This window comes from Henckelia pumila, chromosome 2 (assembly GCF_033568475.1).
Source record: "Henckelia pumila isolate YLH828 chromosome 2, ASM3356847v2, whole genome shotgun sequence".
Classification (NCBI taxonomy): domain Eukaryota; kingdom Viridiplantae; phylum Streptophyta; class Magnoliopsida; order Lamiales; family Gesneriaceae; genus Henckelia; species Henckelia pumila.
In genome coordinates this window covers 117,334,363-117,352,177 of record NC_133121.1, presented here as the reverse complement: position 1 = coordinate 117,352,177, position 17,815 = coordinate 117,334,363, and the positions used below count along the sequence as shown (strand labels likewise).

Here is a 17,815-nt window from a genome sequence, read left to right as displayed (position 1 = left end):
ATGATCAAACCATAAAAAGTAATTACTTTGGATCGAATTTGTCGAAAGATCATTGATGATGTCGGAATTTTACCTCGGGTTAGGTCTGGTAGAATGGATCCTCCAATTCCTTTATAGAGCAGGTCGGGTCGGGTATGGCGGAACTGCACAAGAAACAGCTAGGTCAAAGGGACGCCGAAGGTGTTTTCGGCGTGACCTCTCCGATGCCTAAGTCAGTGTCTTGAAGGCAGAGGGTATGATTAATGCGAAAACTGAGAGATATGAGTGTGTGAATGTAAAAGTGAGTAATGAATAAAACCATAGCAGCACCTGTATTTATAGGAGAAAATAGAATAAGTTACCTAGTAGAATTATAACACATCCTGGACTAGGACTCTTCATCCATTGGACCCTTCTTAAGTTTATCTCTATCTTGTGAATATTTGAGAAGATCTAGACTTATCCCACATGTATCAGAGTCTCACTCGAATTATAAAAGAGATGCGTACAACATACTGGGCCCAGCCCTGGTCGGCCCATTGAAGCATAACCTAGCTCGGCTCCTTATGACCAGCCCAGGTCATGACAAAGCCCAACATAGCTTTGGACTGGACTGGACCCTACCACCTTGGGCTATGCTAGGTAAACCCGTTATAAACGGGCTCGGGTAGAAATATTTTATCGGGGTAACAATAGTACCTCCCTAACTGGTCTAAAAGAAGAATGAGTTTAGAACAATTACTCAGTCTTGACCCCGTTCTATACAGGCTTTATACAGACAACCCAGAATTGAATCCACGAGATGTGTTTCTTTGAACGGTCCAGATCAAGATCCGCGTGATGTGCTTTTAATGGACGACTCAGATGTCTTAGGATGGTTCATCTCCCGAAGCCTTAGTGGCTCTGACCTGTCCCGTCCCGAACCGTAGATCAAGAAGCTAATCGACGGCTTAGATCATCTCACCTCCTCTATAAATAGGTCAGTAAAAATTTTGTTTTTTACTTTTCACTTTTGTACTGTCACGCTGCCAAAATTTCAAGAGCTTCCCCGACCCGGACTACTTGCTCTTGACCTGCTTATTTTCTTACCGAGCTTCAACTTTTCCACCTGTAAGTCTTCCTTTCACTAGGTTAGTTAACATGTCTTCCCCAAATGAAACCTCTATTAGAGAAATAGTAGAATTTGTTGACGCACCCAGCTCTCCCCTTAACAACCCCGAGTCCTCCGACTCGGATAATCCAAGCTCAGACCTGGATCTGTCGGAGACTCGTATAGAAAAATTAAAACGATTGCACAAACTCAGGTCGGATGAGGCCCGATTATCTGCCAAAGGGAAACAATGGTATGAAATCCTGGCCTCCCATCTAAGTCCAGACCTAGGTCCCCGCATTAGGGAGAAATCGGGAATGCCCGATACCTACGATCTTATAATCCCGGGCCGTAAAGACCGGGCTCATAGACCCCCTCCTAATTTCTTGAGCTTCAGCCTAGATCAAATCAAGATGGGTTTAAGATTTCCAGTCCCGAACTGCATTTCCTACTTATGTCAATACTTTTGTGTGTGCCCGAGTCAATTATCCCCGAACTCGTTTAGTTCAATTCTATCATTAGGTGTACTTTTCTGTTTCTTCCAAATTCCCTTAGACATAGGAAATTTCACTTACTTCTTGCAAATTAAGAAAACCTCCCCGGGCCGCTTCTATATTTCCATGCGACCCGAATACCCCTTTTTGAAGGGTAAGCCTAGCTCCCACAAAGGCTGGAAAAACAGATACTTTTTTGTCAACCCCAACCAGCCATGGGTATGCCGGTCTAACTGGGCTATGAACTTTACCAGTCCTGAACTGCCAGCTTTACCTACTCATAACTTTACCAATTTTATCAATACCATGTCTGCGCAAACCTTTGATATTGAGAGCCTGATTGAAGAGGATCTGCTCTGTCATTATGGCTTCAGTGGGAAGGGAGTAGAGATCCAAGGGGATATAGGTAGTACCCCTGTACCCGTGCTATCCTTATCTTAGACTGATTCCCCTTATGCCTTTGATTTACCGTATTTTTATCTATGTATACATTTTTCATTTTCAGACGACAGGATCAAATCTGTCGCTATGCCTGCCAACTTCAGAGCTGCACTGAAGAACTTGAAGAGGAAGAAAACAGAGGACAGTAAGGCCAGAACTCATCCCGAACCTCCTCCCCCTGAACAGTCAAAAAAGAAAGCTTCCAAAACCAAGGAAAAGCCCAGCGCCAATCTTCCCGAGCTTGATCAGCCATCCCTTGTTTCCTCGTCCAGAGCCCGTGGCAAAGAACCCATAATCGAGTTCGGGTCCCTTCCCGATGCTGAACCTCAAGGAATGCCAGATCAGCCCGGGGTCCCAGAGATGTCATTTTTCTCAAAGCCCGACCCCCAAGGGTGCCTAGGCATAATGCAGAATCTGATTTCTCGTTCTGATTTAAAAATCCTTCAAGGAGTGCCTACCTTGGAGGCTGAACAGAACTTCGCTCTTGCATCCCTACAGGTATATTGCATTTTTCGACCTTACCTTGTATACGGAGCTGTCATGTACCGAGCTGGATTTTAACCTTCATGTTTTCACAGGCTCTAGCTTGGGGAGGGGAGATCACCAGCCGAGCTTTCAAAGACCGGGAGGAACACAACCTGAACCAGGAGGCCTTCGTTGCTCGGATTTCTGAGCTCACACGAAAAACCCGGGAAATGAAGGCTGATCATGATGAAAAGGTGACCGAGATGGGGGTGGAGATTGAATCCATACGGGATGCTCTGGAGGCTGCTCATAAAAAGACTGCCGAGATGGAAGTGGACAAGATTGAACTAAAGAACCAAGTACGGGCCCTGACTCGGGAACTTGAGGCTGCGAAGGAGGTCGGGAAAAGAGAATTCTTGAATTCCGCTGATTTTGCTAACGCCGTAGCTGAGAAGGCAGCTACTTTTTTTGACGAAGGTTTTAAGGGGTGCTTAGCCCAGTTCAGGGCTAACGGGTATTCAGAGACCGAGCACCCCGCCCTTTTCCTGGACTGTTCCAAGGCCCTAGATGACATGCCTGATGAGGATTCTGAGGAGGCCGAGCCGGAGAGAACAACAAGCCCCGGCCAGAGCTCGAGGCCACAGGATGCCCCCACCCCTTGATTATTTCTTCTTCTTGCTCTGAATTGTCTAAAAACATGATATGAATGATACCCTGCGTGGTTATCGATTTTTGTTATTGCCCAGGTCGGGCTGATACATTGTTGCTTTGAAAGAACGTTTATTTCTTATTCTCTTTTTAGTTTGGGTTTCTTTACAAAATGCGAGAAATTTTACCAAGTCCGACTGTTTTATGGCCCCGATCTGCATGTGCCCGGACTATTTTAATAACTGAAACCAAACTTATCATGCAAGTTTATAAGGTCCCGACCTATATGTTCCCGGACTGGTTTAATAACTGAGCAAACTTATCATGCAAGTTTATAAGGTCCCGACCTATATGTTCCCGGACTGGTTTAAGAACTGAGCAAACTTACGCAAGTTTATGAAGTCCCGACTGACTTAATAACTGAGCAAACTTACGCAAGTTTATGAAGTCCCGACCTATATATGCCCGAACTGACTTAATTACGGCAGGGCGATAATGAATTTGTTCAACCTTAATTCAGCCCTTGAAATCGATCCATATTTAAAATTTTAAGTTCTAAGTACCGTTAATGGAAACTATTTTGATGCTTAGACCTGCTTACTACCGAAGTAGTTGATGTGCTGGACATGCTCAGCTATTAGGCTCTAATACTGATATGGGTTTTAAGTGCCAGACCTGCCTGGGCTTTGAGACCACTGATGTGGATTTTGAGTGCCAGACCTGCCTGGGCTTTGAGACCACTGATGTGGATTTTGAGTGCCAGACCTGCCTGGGCTTTGCAAGGTATGTTTCAAAAAATTGTTTTATAAAAAAACAGACCAAAACTTTTCCGCGCCATATTTCCCAAATAAAATTGACGCTAGACAGGAATGATCCTAATGTAAACAAGAAAACTTCAAAAATATAAATAACTGGTTAAGTGCCAGTTTAGTGAAAAATAGATAACATGATGAGGCCCGAACTGAGCTGTTAGGGATAATATTTTTTCAAGTGCTGCGCGTTCCATGGCCTTTTTCCCTTTTTACCTTGAGCATCTTCCAAGTAATATGCGGCTACTAACTTTCCTCGTTCCCCTTGATGTTGTATTTTTCGCATAACTAGGTCTCCCTCTTGGAAAACCTTGGGGTATACTCTTTTGTTGTATGCTTGGGTCATTCGTTTGCGATAGGCCGCTAGCCTAATTGCAGCTCGGGACCTGTTTTCTTCGAGTAAATCTAGATCCATTGCTCGTAATTCTTGATTGTTTTCCCCATACGCCATGATTCTTGCACTCTCTTGCCCTATCTCTGCTGGGAGCACAGCTTCAGTCCCGTATACCATGCTGAAAGGGGTTTCACCTGTACCGGACCGAGTTGTAGTTCGGTAGGACCACAATACGGAAGGGAGCTCATCTGCCCACTTGCCCTTAGCCGCATCCAGTCGTGTCTTGAGAGCTTGGACTATCGTTCTATTGGTAACTTCGACCTGTCCATTCCCCTGTGGATACGCGACAGAGGTGAAAACCTGTTCAATCTTCATTTCTTGACACCATGCTCGGACTTTAGATCCACAGAACTGTCGCCCATTGTCTGATACTAGCCTGCGAGGGATCCCAAAGCGACATACTATATTCTTCCACAAAAAATTGAGCACTTCGTTCTCCGTAATCTTCGCAAGGGGTTCGGCCTCCACCCATTTGGAAAAGTAATCGACTGCGACCAACAAGAATTTCCTTTGTCCTGTGCTAACAGGGAATGGCCCTACTATGTCCATCCCCCATTGGTCAAAAGGGCAAGCAGCCACCACTGCCTTCATGTATTCTGCAGGTCTCCACTGTAGGTTAGCGTGTCTTTGGCAATTATAGCACGAATGAACCAGATCTGAGGAGTCTTTGCGCATAGTAGGCCAAAAGAAACCAGCAAGAAGAGCTTTGCGAGCTAGGGCAAGACTGCCCAGGTGACTTCCGCAAGATCCCTCATGAATTTCTCGTAATACGTAATTTGCCTCGTCAGGGCCTAAACACTTTAACAAGGGCTGAGAGAAAGATCTCTTGAACAAAATTTGATCGATCATGACGAAGCGAAGAGCCCTTCTTTTTACTTCCTTGGCCTTTTTGTTATCATTTGGTAATTCCTTCTTAGTCAGATATGTGTGTATGTCATATCTCCAATCCCCTTCTGGTACTTGAGTTAGCATATCATCAAGAGTCTCCAACTGAGACACAAGTTCCCGACCTACAACAATGGGATCAGGCCGGTCATTCAATGCACTAGCTAGGCGAGCCAAATGGTCGGCCTTGATGTTGTCAGATCGGGAGATTAGCTCTAAATTCAGCTCGGTGAATCCTTCCCTAGCTGTGTCTAATGCCTTAGCATATTTCCTCATTTTATCATCTTTGATCTCAAACTTTCCGTTGCTCTGCTGAATAGCTAGTTGGGAATCAGAATATAGAGTAGCCCGGGAGATTCCCAAATTCCGTGCTGCCTTAAGTCCGAGTAGCAATGCCTCATATTCTGCTTCATTGTTAGAGGCTCTGAAGTCCAATCTAATTGATATATTAGTTTCTTCACCCCAAGGTGAGATGATCACGATTCCAGCTCCGCTCCCTAACTGACATGATGACCCATCTACAAAAATCTTCCATAGCTCTTCTTGTTCTAGCTGGACTGTCTCTGCCAAGAAGTCAGCCAGGGCTTGAGCTTTTATAGCTGTTTGAGGTTCAAACTTGAGATCGTACTCACTAAATTCTGTGATCCATCTGACCAGTCTACCTGATGCATCTGGATTAGTTGTAATTTTTCCCAGGACGCTATTGGTGAGCACGGTGATGGGATGTGACAGGAAGTAAGGCCGTAATTTTCTTGCGGTGATTACCAGAGCTAAGGCAAGTTTTTCTTGGGTTAAATAACTGAGCTCGGCTCCCTTCAAGACATGACTCACAAAATAAACAGGGTGATGATTTGCCCCGTCCTTCTTGACCAGGACTGAACTGGCTGCTCGGGGTGTGACTGCCAGATATAGGAACAACTCTTCCCCTGGAATAGTCTTATTCAGCACGAGCAATTGTTTTAAATAGGTCTTCAAATCCTGGAAGGCCTTCTCACTTTCCTCATTCCATTCGAAATTTTTGGTCTTTCGCAATGCCTTGAAGAAGGATAAACTTTTATCTGCTGATCTGCTTATAAACCGGGCTAATGCGGTAATTCTTCCTGTTAGCCTTTGCACTTCCTGTACATTTCTGGGCGAGCTCATAGAAATGATAGCTTGGACTTTTTCAGGATTTGCCTCAATTCCCCTTCTCGTAACCATATAACCTAGGAATTTACCAGCCCGGACTCCAAAAGTACACTTGCTAGGGTTTAGCTTCAATTGATAATTTCTCAATGTCTGGAATGTTTGAGCCAGGTCGGTGATGAACTGGTCTGCAGTTCGGGTTTTGATCAGGATATCATCAACGTATACCTCAATGTTTTTCCCAATTTGTTGCTCGAACACTTTGTCCATTAGTCTCTGATATGTTGCCCCGGCATTTTTGAGTCCAAACGGCATGACCACATAGCAATAAGTTCCAGTTGATGTGACAAAACTCACTTTGTCTTTGTCCTCTTTTGCCAAAGGAATTTGGTGATATCCCTGATAAGCATCCAAAAAACTGAGTAATTCATGCCCTGCAGTCGAATCAACCAGCTGATCGATTCTAGGTAGGGGGTAACAATCTTTAGGGCATGCTTTATTCAAATCTCGAAAATCTACACACATGCGCCATTTTCCCGTAGACTTTGGAACTAGGACTATGTTGGACAACCAGGTCGGGAAGTGGATTTCTTCAATGTGCCCCGCCTTGAGTAACTCGTCCACCTGCTCCTTTATTACTGCATCCTTTTCAGGACCGAAGTGTCATTTCTTTTGAATAATAGGGCGATAACCTTTTATCACATTGAGCTTGTGTTCTGATATTTCCCGATGGACCCCTACCAGGTCTGAAACTGACCATGCAAAGACGTCTTTATTTTTTTGCAAGCATTCCAGCAGTGTTCGCTTCAACTCTGTTTCCAGGGTTCGAGCAATTTTTACTACCCCGAAAGGAGGGGAGATTATTACTTCTTCAGTTTCTTCTTCAGTGGCGACAGATGTGTCTTCTATCAAGTTGATTTTTTCCATGCCAGAAATTCCAGGTCGGTCGACGTTATCAGTCCTGGCTACTTTTTGCTCTATTCTGACCTCCTCCACATAACACTTGCGCGAAATAACTTGATCACCTTGCACCTCCCCAACCTCATTACCCACTGGGAATTTAATTTTCTGATGCAGAGCTGATGCCACAGCCATGAAAGTGGTCATGGCAGGTCTGCCTAGTATAGCATTATAAGCGGATGGGGCGTCTACTATAATGAAACTTACAATTCGGGTTTTGCGAGTGTTGTTTTTTCCAAGAGTTAAGGGTAGGTGGACTAATCCAACAGGTCGGATGGCATGACCCGTGAAACCAAAGAGTGATGTTACCACATGCTCCATCTTGTACTGTCCCAAATCCATTTGATTTATTGCTTTTTGGAATAAAACATTGACTGAACTGCCTGAATCCACGAATATCCGAGCTACGTCATAGTTTGCGACTGTGGCCCTTATTACCAGCGCATCGTTATGGTTGCTGGAAACCCCTTTCAAATCTTCTGGACCAAAGGAGAGGGTCGGGCCAGTATGGAAGATTTGATTCCTAATCTCCATATTTATTAATTTTCTACTGCTAGTTTTCCTAGCTCGATTGGAATCTCCGTCAGTAGGGCCTCCAAAAATCATGTTTATAATTCCTCTAGCCGACGGAGCTGGTCTTTGATGAGCTCGGTCATCGTCGGGCTGGCCCTGATTCGGGTGATTGAAATCTTCATGGGGAGGAGCAGTCCTGGCTCTTTGCCTCGGTCTTTCTTGCTGTCTCTTGTTCGGGCGATATCCCTCTTGACGGGTCAATATATTTTTTAATTCAGCATGTTGTTGTATTATTCTTTCAATCTCTTGATCTAATTGACGACAGTTCTCAGTAATATGCCCATACTCATTATGAAAGAGACAATATTTATCTGACTCCCTGTTCCGAGGTCCCTTCTCAGTCCATGGAGGCCTTTGTGTGAGCTTCCGATCATCACAAATTTGGAGGGCTCGGACTTTACTCATGCGCAAGGGAATGAAAGAGCTGAATTCTCCCAACAGAGCAGGTCGGAATGGTTGTCCCATTGCTCGGAACCCTATTGCCCTTTGGACTTTTTGGTCGCTCCCTCTTCACAGCTGCTCGCGAGACCTGAATCTCTTCCATGTTGACATATTTCTCAGCTCGGGCAAGTAATTCCTCATACGTCTCCGGCGGCCTTTTTATTAAAGATTTAAGAAAATCTTTTGTATCCAGCCCTTGCATGAATGCACTGATGAGCAGGTCTGGGGTAGCCATGGGTACCTCGAGAGCCAAGGCACTAAACCTTCGAATATATGCCCTCAAATTTTCATGTTCCCGTTGTTTGATTGCAAAGAGACTGAAAGTAGTGGTAGGATGCTTTTTTCTACTAGCAAAGTGATGCAAAAAGGATTTTCTAAAATCCTTGAATTCCTTGATCTCCCCAGCGCGTAACGTATTGAACCATTGCTGGGCTGGTCCTATGAGAGTAGTAAGGAAAGCCCTACACTTGATCGGATCCGAATATTTATGCAGCAGAGCTGCATTCTCGAAGCGTGCTAAATGTTCCTCTGGATCGCCTTTACCATCGTACTCCCCGACGTGGGGCAATTTAAATTGTTTGGGAAGGTCAGCGTCCAATATCTCCTGAGTAAAAGGAATGTTTCTGATTGTGGTAGCTAGGTACCCGGCCTGCTTCTTCCTGAGCTGCTCCATTTCTTCCTTCAATTTTTTGATCTCCTCGAGGTGGGCATTATGATCGGGGTGCGGAATATTTGCCTCATCCCTCTCTGCCAAAGCCCTCTGAACAGCCTGAGCTATTAACAACTCTAAATTAGGATGATTTCCATTCTGATCAGCCATCAAAACTCTTTTCCTTCAAATTCCCACAGACGGCGCCAATTGATGATGTCGGAATTTTACCTCGGGTTCGGTCTGGTAGAATGGATCCTCCAATTCCTTTATAGAGCAGGTCGGGTCGGGTATGGCGGAACTGCACAAGCAACAGGTAGGTCAAAGGGACGCCGAAGGTGTTTTCGGCGTGACCCCTCCGATGCCTAAGTCAGTGTCTTGAAGGCAGAGAGTATGATTAATGCGAAAACTGAGAGATATGAGTGTGTGAATGTAAAAGTGAGTAATGAATAAAACCATAGCAGCACCTGTATTTATAGGAGAAAATAGAATAAGTTACCTAGTAGAATTATAACACATCCTGGACTAGGACTCTTCATCCATTGGACCCTTCTTAAGTTTATCTCTATCTTGTGAATATTTGAGAAGATCCAGACTTATCCCACATGTATCAGAGTCTCACTCGAATTATAAAAGAGATGCGTACAGCATACTGGGCCCAGCCCTGGTCGGCCCATTGAAGCATAACCTAGCTCGGCTCCTTATGACCAGCCCAGGTCATGACAAAGCCCAACATAGCTTTGGACTGGACTGGACCCTACCACCTTGGGCTATGCTAGGTAAACCCGTTATAAACGGGCTCGGGTAGAAATATTTTATCGGGGTAACAATCATATATACAATCGTGTTGGAAATTTAATTACCCTGGAATAATGGGATACTTGGTTATGCCCCACTCGTTTTTGACATAATGAATGTCGGTGTGACATATCCCGCAGTAGAGAATTTTGATGGTAACATCATTAATCCCGTTTTCTCTAACAAATCAAAGATTAATTAATGTCCCGATCAATTAAAATCTTGGTAATTAATTGAGCTAAATGAATTATTAAGATAGTAAAGTATATTATATATATATATATATATATATATATATATATATATATATATATATATATATATACCTGCGATTGAAGGTGCAAGGAGTGATCTTGCCTGAGGAGTCATGAGCTGCCCACCCGGACACAGTTTGTGTGTGCTTTGTTGTTGTTTGAGCCATTAATTAATTTCACACAAAAGTCTGCGTACTGAATTATTTGTCATGGGAAATAAAAAGATAAAAAAAGAAAAGACCTATTTATAATGCCAGTTTTTAGCGACCTTGTATCTCATGTATGTTGAATGCCACGATCGAGAAATTTTCCAAGTGAATACTTGGAAATATCTCGGTAGATAAAAAATTGTGTCTTAATATTTGAGTGGTAGTCAGTTTGAGGTACACGAGCCTTACTTGACAATTTGGTAGTTGTTTTTTTTTTTTCCTTTTTTTTTTATAAAGTCATCGTAGCATGGACCTAGTTGGGTTAAGTTAATATTCAAAAGCTATGTTTAGTTGGATTATTAATAATCCATGTATAAATTTACCCTATCTAATCCTACGTTCTTTTCATCATATTATCTATCTATTTTTTAATTATAATTTTACATCAATCAAATTATTAATTATTTATCTTACATCAATCAAATCATTAAATTCAAATTACTATATTATCCCTTATAAATAATTTTATTTATATTTTATTTAATATTAAAAGGATAAAATAGTAATTTATCATTTTTATATAAAATTTTATCAATCAAATCAAATCAACTATAATCTATCAATCAAATCAAATATTATATTCACTATCATTTTTTATTTATTTTTTATTACAATATATTGCTAATCTATATATTATTTTTCCCATCATCCATACCAAATATAGCCTTAATGTAATCAGTGCATGATGATGATAGTTTACCCCTGGACTTCAAAGTGTGTATATATAAACTTAAACTAGCTTGGGAGTAATTATATTAATATTTTTCATCATTTTTTTTCTTGGTTTTGCTCATTCGTTTTGTTCATCGTTATTTTTTACATTCTTTTTAATATACTTATTTTATCCAAATTATTAAACAAAATATGGGCTTTTTATAATCACGCACCTTGACTTAAGTTTCCGTTCTTTAACCATGTTCTCTATTACTATATTAAAGTTGGGACATATATTGATCTTTAATATAATCTGACATTAATTCTCATATTGTTCTATCGATTTTCATAATTACTATATTATCTTTATTTTTAGGGAAAATTGCTTTTTTGGTCCTGTATATTTGTCACATTGCGATTTTAGTTCTTTATATTTTTAGATATCAGTTTTAGTCCGCTATCTTTATTTTTTTGGCAATTTTAGTCCTTTTTCCGACGTGGAGCTGACGTGACACCAATTCAATACTGATGTGGAGCTGACGTGTACAATGTCACGTAAGTATTTTCGAATAAAAAAAACCAAAATTGCCAAAAATCGTAATATGTAAGACTAAAATTGAAATATAAAAACATATAGAACCAAAATCGCAAAATAACAAACATACGGGACCAAATGTATAGTTTTTCCTTATTTTTATTTGTATTACAAAACTATCCTCATATTCAATATATATACCCTATTTACACAAATTCATGATTATCTGGAAATACAAATAATTATTTCCATAAAACGAGATTTGAAAGCGTCGGCTGTGCAAAGTTCAAAAGAGAACAAGTAATTAATACTGCAGCAGTATGACAGCGTTGCCAGAGAAATTAATATTGGATTTATGACGTCACTGTTACTAAAGAATTTGTACAATAATTGATAGATAGGAACTTAGAAGCTCCAACGTCACAACGTCATGAATTTTTATCCGATTATTTATAATTCAGTCCTCAAACCTAAACAAAAATTAGTGATCAGTTTCTGTTAAAAAAACTTTGTTTAAACTCTCTGGGCCTACATGTTTTGTTTCGGATAAAATTCGATACAAAACATTAAGTACATGATATTTGAGTATCAACTGTTTCAAATCTAGTACTAATATATGATTTTTGAGTACTAAAGAAATAGTGATATTAATAAAACATTTATCTTATTTGGATGAAAATCGGTACAAAACATTAAAAATATGGTACACATATATGATATTTGAGTACTCAATGTGTTAGATCTGATACAAATATATGATTTTTTTAGTACTCAAACATATGTTGCAAGTTTACATTAATAAAGATTTTTAGATTTTATATTCAAAATCTTTTTTTTTTGTACTCGATCTTGAATAATTAGTGCTCAAATATCATATAATTGTACCATATTTTTAATGTTTTGTACTCAATTTTATCCGAGAAAAATAATGTGGGCCCAGGAAGTGCAAACAGTTTTTTTTTCTGACAAGGGACTGATTCTTAATTTGATTTTTGGTTTAGGGACTGAACACCAATTCACCCATTTTTATCTGAGAATATAAAAACATAATGTTTATTTTTAAATAAGAGTAAAAAAAAATTAATGATATTCGAAAAATTAATTTATAAGTTCTTTTAGAGATAAGAAAACTCATGTAAATTTTTCTAAACTAAATTCGAGCTAGTGCATGGATACCCTATATATCAGCATTCAGTTCATCCAGCACCCAACTAACATAAGTTAATAGACGTACACTGTAGTTTACTATATTCTCATAAATAATCAGAAATATTATTAAATAAAGTTGCATGCTGAAATAATTGAATTCATTTAATTACGAAACCGATTCCCTCCTACCTCGCTGCGTTTGATCGATCTCGGAATCTATATATATTTATAGCTGTCAAAAAATAAAAAATAAAAATAAAAATTAACATGCATGGAACATAAATATGTATTTATGTACTCCTTTCCTTTAAATTAATTAGTGGGGCTCTGACATCCAATAATTAAAAAAGTAATTTTCAAGATTACGTTTGCATGACGGGTTGGGGTCTACATGATATTCTTCCTCGATATACGTAAACTGATCAAAATTGTCGTTATACGTACGTACCAGTGATGAATATGTAACAGTTAGAAATGCAAAGGAAGTAAATTAGTTTTTACGAAGAAAAAGAAAAAGAAAATTACAAATCAGATTAAGCTTCGGAAGTTTTCTTGGGAACATCGAATTCCTTAGGAATACAGAAAACACTTTATTGCCATTTTTGATACATACATATGCATGAGTAAAAATAAATTTAACATATGATCAAAACTATATTTCCAAAGGAACCCTAGCTAGAACACCGGAGATTCCACGGGAGAAGTCGCCAAATTTAATATATAATCCCAATAATTGTTGTCGCACTCGAGATTTTTGAATCCGCTGTCGGTGACGCTATAGTCATTAGAGAAAAGGTCGATATGAAAATCATAGCCCAAAGGGTTTCCAATATTATTATTTTCTTGATAAGATTGAGCTGAATTCTGAGGGAAGTAGCTTCTTTCCGATCCGAAATCACATGCACCTACGTTTGCATTGGACACCAAGGCTTCCATTAAAGGGCTGCCATCGAACCCGAGTTTAGGGGTGAAACCTTCTTCAGGAAAATTCATGGTAGATGTCGGTGACTCTAGGGTTCCAGCCGACGATGTGGTGCTGTGCTTATGTGGTTTGGCCGCAGCCCATGATTCGGCTGATTGCCAGATTTTAATGATGTCATGGTAGGGAACATCAACAACTTGTGGCGGCAGCGGAGGCGGTGCGAGTGCGATTGGAGGCGGAGCGGTGGTTTTGCGGAGGAGCTTAATGCTAGACATGAACTTTGCCTCGCGTACGAGCCTGGCTTCTGCTTCAAGCCTAGCCGTCTCCCATTGAGCCATGTGGCTCAGATTGGCAGCGTCCCTTGGTTGAGTAGTGGAGCCGGCTGGATTGTTCTTGGGCTTGTGGGTCATGGGGTCGATCCCCATCCGGCTAAGCCGTTTCTTGAGTCGAGTGTTCCAGTAATTCTTGATCTCGTTATCGGTCCTTTTCGGTAAATGAGCTGCAATGGCTGACCACCTAAAAGCAAAGTAGATTAAGCCAACATATATATTAGCATACATTATAAATATATATGGATGAATATATAATAGAATTCCAAGACTTGATAATTAATTATTTAGGTATACCTATTTCCTAAGAGAGCATGGAGTCGAATAATAGTCTTTTCCTCTTGGGGGCTCAATTTCCCCCTCTTAATATCTGGTCTAAGATAGTTTGTCCACCTTAATCTGCAGCTTTTTCCACATCTCTGAAGCCCTGCATTTTACACCAACACACATCTATATTATTATATATATGTACAAATTAATTAAATACTCGAGAGAATTCAAAAGGATCAAATTAATCATCATGAGTACTACGTAGTTCTTAAGGTTAAATTTATATTAATATCTGGTAATTAAGGGTGTGTATATATATATATGTTCATGCATGGTAGTTACCAGCTTTAGCAGGAAGGATGCGCCAGCTGCCATGGCCATGCTGAGCAATATAAGCCAGCAGCTTCTGGTCTTCTTCCCGAGTCCATGGCCCTTTCTTCAACTTCATCTTCAATCTTTGAGCTATATGCATCTAAGTGTTTTAGATTAATTTGTGGAATGGCTTGGATCGGTGAAGCGTGTATATATATATATAATATACAAGGACTTTAATTATGAACAATTCTACCACAACATTACTATAAATAGAGCTACTGCATGCATCCAGCCTCTCTGAATATATAATCTCTCATTTAAATTTTTTTACTTGCAGATAAAATTAATATATAAGCTTTTTATTATTTTAGGCGTGTACATTTAAGGCAGTATATATATATATATATATATATATATATATATATATATATATATATATCTTAAACAGAACAAAAATTATACCTAAAAAATTAAATTTTTTATTTAAAAGCAGTAGTCAATCAGCGTTTTCTAGGCCATCTACCCCGCCCCAAATCGCTCGACTAAACTTTTCTATGTGTGTATTAAATAATTAATTCAAGTAGTTTAAAAGGTCATATAATTAAGTTTCATTTCCCCTTAAATAAATTCATTTGTTGCAAAATAAATTGAAACGAATATTTAACTATTTCATACATTTAAAGAATGGATTATAATTATCACACAGGAAAAACTGCAAATTTGGTCATGTATGTTTGTCACTTTGCGATTTTGATCCTTTATGTTTTCATATTTCAGTTTTAGTCCTATATGTTCCGATTTTGGCAATTTAGGTCCATTTTATTCGAAAATGTTTACGTGACATTGTACACGTCAGCTCCACATCAGCACTGAATTAGTGCCACGTCAGCACCACGTTGGAAAAAGGACTAAAATTGCCAAAAAAAAAATAAAGATAACGGACTAAAACTAAAATCTGAAAATATAAAGGATTGAAATCGCAAAGTTACAAACATAGATCAAAAAAGCAATTTTCCCTTATCACACATAAATTGTTATTCAGTTAATCTTCAGTGTTAATACTTTCATGCATGATGCATGTGACTGAAATGAGAAATCTATTGGAATTTATAACTGATTTTTTTCGATATTATCTTATAGAAAATATTTACTTTGATTGCAATCCTAAGCAAATTAAAAAATGATGAAAATAATTTTTTTTAAGCGCCAAAATAATTTTACCTGAGTCAAATTGTACGCCACCGTGGAGATTGTAAAAGATAATTAATGCATAAATTTTTTTAATGACAAAAGAACCTGTTGCCACCAATCAAGTAAATTATACTAAGAAAATTTTGTGAGACATACTTATGCAAGAAAGTGCTGATAATTTACGAACTAATCGAACTTCTAATCATTAACCCAACGATAATCTATTTCATCGGCCAATTCAGACACACAAAGAGACATTAATGCATCGTTATTGTGTGGACTTATAATGTCGTTGATGGAAAATAAAATTTACGATCTTGTGATGTCACACCTCGTAAGCGTTCTCAATGAGTACATTAATGTTCATTAATAATTGTGGGCACCGTCCTTTTCGGCAGTAATTAATAAAACCTATCTGGGCCACATGGACTTTATATTTGAGTTGCCTATTGTTTTAATTTACTACGAGAAATTAAGGAAATTACGAAATCAAGTAGAAAATATATAGAGCCCTAGCAATTTAGGTTTAACTAAGACACAAAGCAAATATGGAAAATATCAAGTCACGAGTACACGGATGTATGTACGTACATATTGTGATATCAATTATCAAGTTATTAATTAATTAGATATATATCTAACAATTCTAATAGAAACACACCTGACATGAAATGCAATAATTAAATATGATTTGGAAGAAATTCCAATAACGGTCTAGGTCTAGCCCTTCCAAAGAACCACTTTTTTTTATTAAAAAAAAAATACGACAATTAAATTTTACACTTGAAACAAGCTTATTTACTAAATCTTCTGATTTACCACGCACAACCATATATAATTTAAAATATTGTTTTTATTTCAATTAAGAGCAAATTAATATGAATGGACTTGTAAAATACCATTGATTTCTGGCTTGTACGCAAACACGTCCGCTTACTCCAACCATATACAAATTAAATCGGTCTGAATTATAAAGTCATTAAGACAACAAGTACTAATTGTTTTTTCACTATATATATTTCTAGTACGCACGTACATGGTTTCAGTTTTATTTTAAACAAAATAATTAGCGTTTAAATGATGATGTGAAAACTTAATCAATCAAAACATGTTCATTCCTTAATTAACCATCTTCTCTTGTTTTGAGAGTGTACTTATGAGTTTTTAAATAAGTTTCTCCAAATTTCCTCTTAATTATAGTATTATACGGTGAGAAAAATAAATGTATAAGTGGCAACATTTAAATGAATTTTCCGTAACTATGCGTATGTTTTTAAAGTTTGATTAATTAATTTACTATCCATTATAAAATAATACTCGTAGAACACATAGAGATCCATCTCTTGATTTGGATCGAACCGAATGTCAGTGCGGTTTTTTTTATTATTATTATTATTATATATCATATTATATTACACTATATTTCACTAATAAAAGATATTCAGTGGGCCTGAATATTGTAGGGCCGGGGGCAGTTTTTTTTAAAAAAAATTACTTTTCACAAATATTATATATATTCCGTGGGCCTCAATAATATTGTTGGGTTGGGGCACTTTAATGTTACTGAAGCCTTAATTATGAACATCTACTAAACATTCATTGAATTATGGTACCGTTATTCTCCCATATTTTAAGATCTTCTCTGAATATAGATATAAATCTCTCGGGGTAAAAAATAAATAAATAAATAAAAAAGGAAAACAAAGAAGAGGAAGAGCAGAAGCAAGCACATGAGCATGGTTCTTTCTACTTGTACACCTAGCTACCATTAAAGATGCTCTGACGTATAATAATGGAATGTATATATCAAGATTACGTTAGCATGACAACAAACACAATAAATATTAAATTCAACAACATTAAGGTAGTGTTTGGGAGAGCTTCTAAGAAGCAATTCTCAGCTTTTCATTAACAAAATTTTGAATTTTTGTGAAATTTTGTTAACGAAAAGCTGAGAAGTGCTTCCTAGAATCTCCCCCAAACACTACCTAAATAACGTCATGCTATCGGATTCTCTATACGATCTTCCACAGCTAATTTGCGCAACGACTATACACACACACACATTATCATATATATATGATGAAAGTTACATTACCTTCAAAACTAAACATTTGGGAAGGAATATTTATTTTATATATAAACGGTGATGATTTCTTTACGAGGCAGAATAACATTACCGAATTTTTTTTTTTTTTTTGAAGTTCAGGATCAGAATTTGTTCACAAACAATGGA

At 38.4% G+C, this 17,815-nt stretch overlaps 2 protein-coding genes across 2 annotated transcripts; both read right to left on the bottom strand.

The window, feature by feature from the left end:
- Positions 1-8,260: 8,260 nt before the first annotated feature.
- On the bottom strand, positions 8,261-9,124 carry LOC140878238 (uncharacterized). Its single transcript, XM_073281843.1, has one exon. The coding sequence runs from the start codon at positions 9,122-9,124 to the stop codon at positions 8,261-8,263; it is 864 nt and encodes a 287-aa protein (XP_073137944.1).
- Positions 9,125-13,227: 4,103 nt separating this feature from the next.
- Positions 13,228-14,521, bottom strand: LOC140878237 (transcription factor MYB16-like). Its single transcript, XM_073281842.1, has 3 exons — positions 14,416-14,521; positions 14,101-14,230; positions 13,228-13,990 (listed from the first exon to the last, which is right to left on the bottom strand). Exons 1-3 carry the CDS (start codon positions 14,519-14,521, stop codon positions 13,228-13,230), a joined length of 999 nt encoding a protein of 332 aa, XP_073137943.1.
- Positions 14,522-17,815: the final 3,294 nt, after the last annotated feature.

Excerpts from the sequence above, each read along its gene's own strand:
- LOC140878238 (XM_073281843.1), bottom strand. The coding sequence starts at position 9,124 with ATGGCTGATCAGAATGGAAATCATCCTAATTTAGAGTTGTTAATAGCT.
- LOC140878237 (XM_073281842.1), bottom strand. The coding sequence starts at position 14,521 with ATGAAGTTGAAGAAAGGGCCATGGACTCGGGAAGAAGACCAGAAGCTG. Across the intron at positions 14,231-14,415 it reads CATCCTTCCTGCTAAAGCTG|GGCTTCAGAGATGTGGAAAA; the intron begins GTAACTACCATG and ends TGTAAAATGCAG. Across the intron at positions 13,991-14,100 it reads CATGCTCTCTTAGGAAATAG|GTGGTCAGCCATTGCAGCTC; the intron begins GTATACCTAAAT and ends CTTTGCTTTTAG.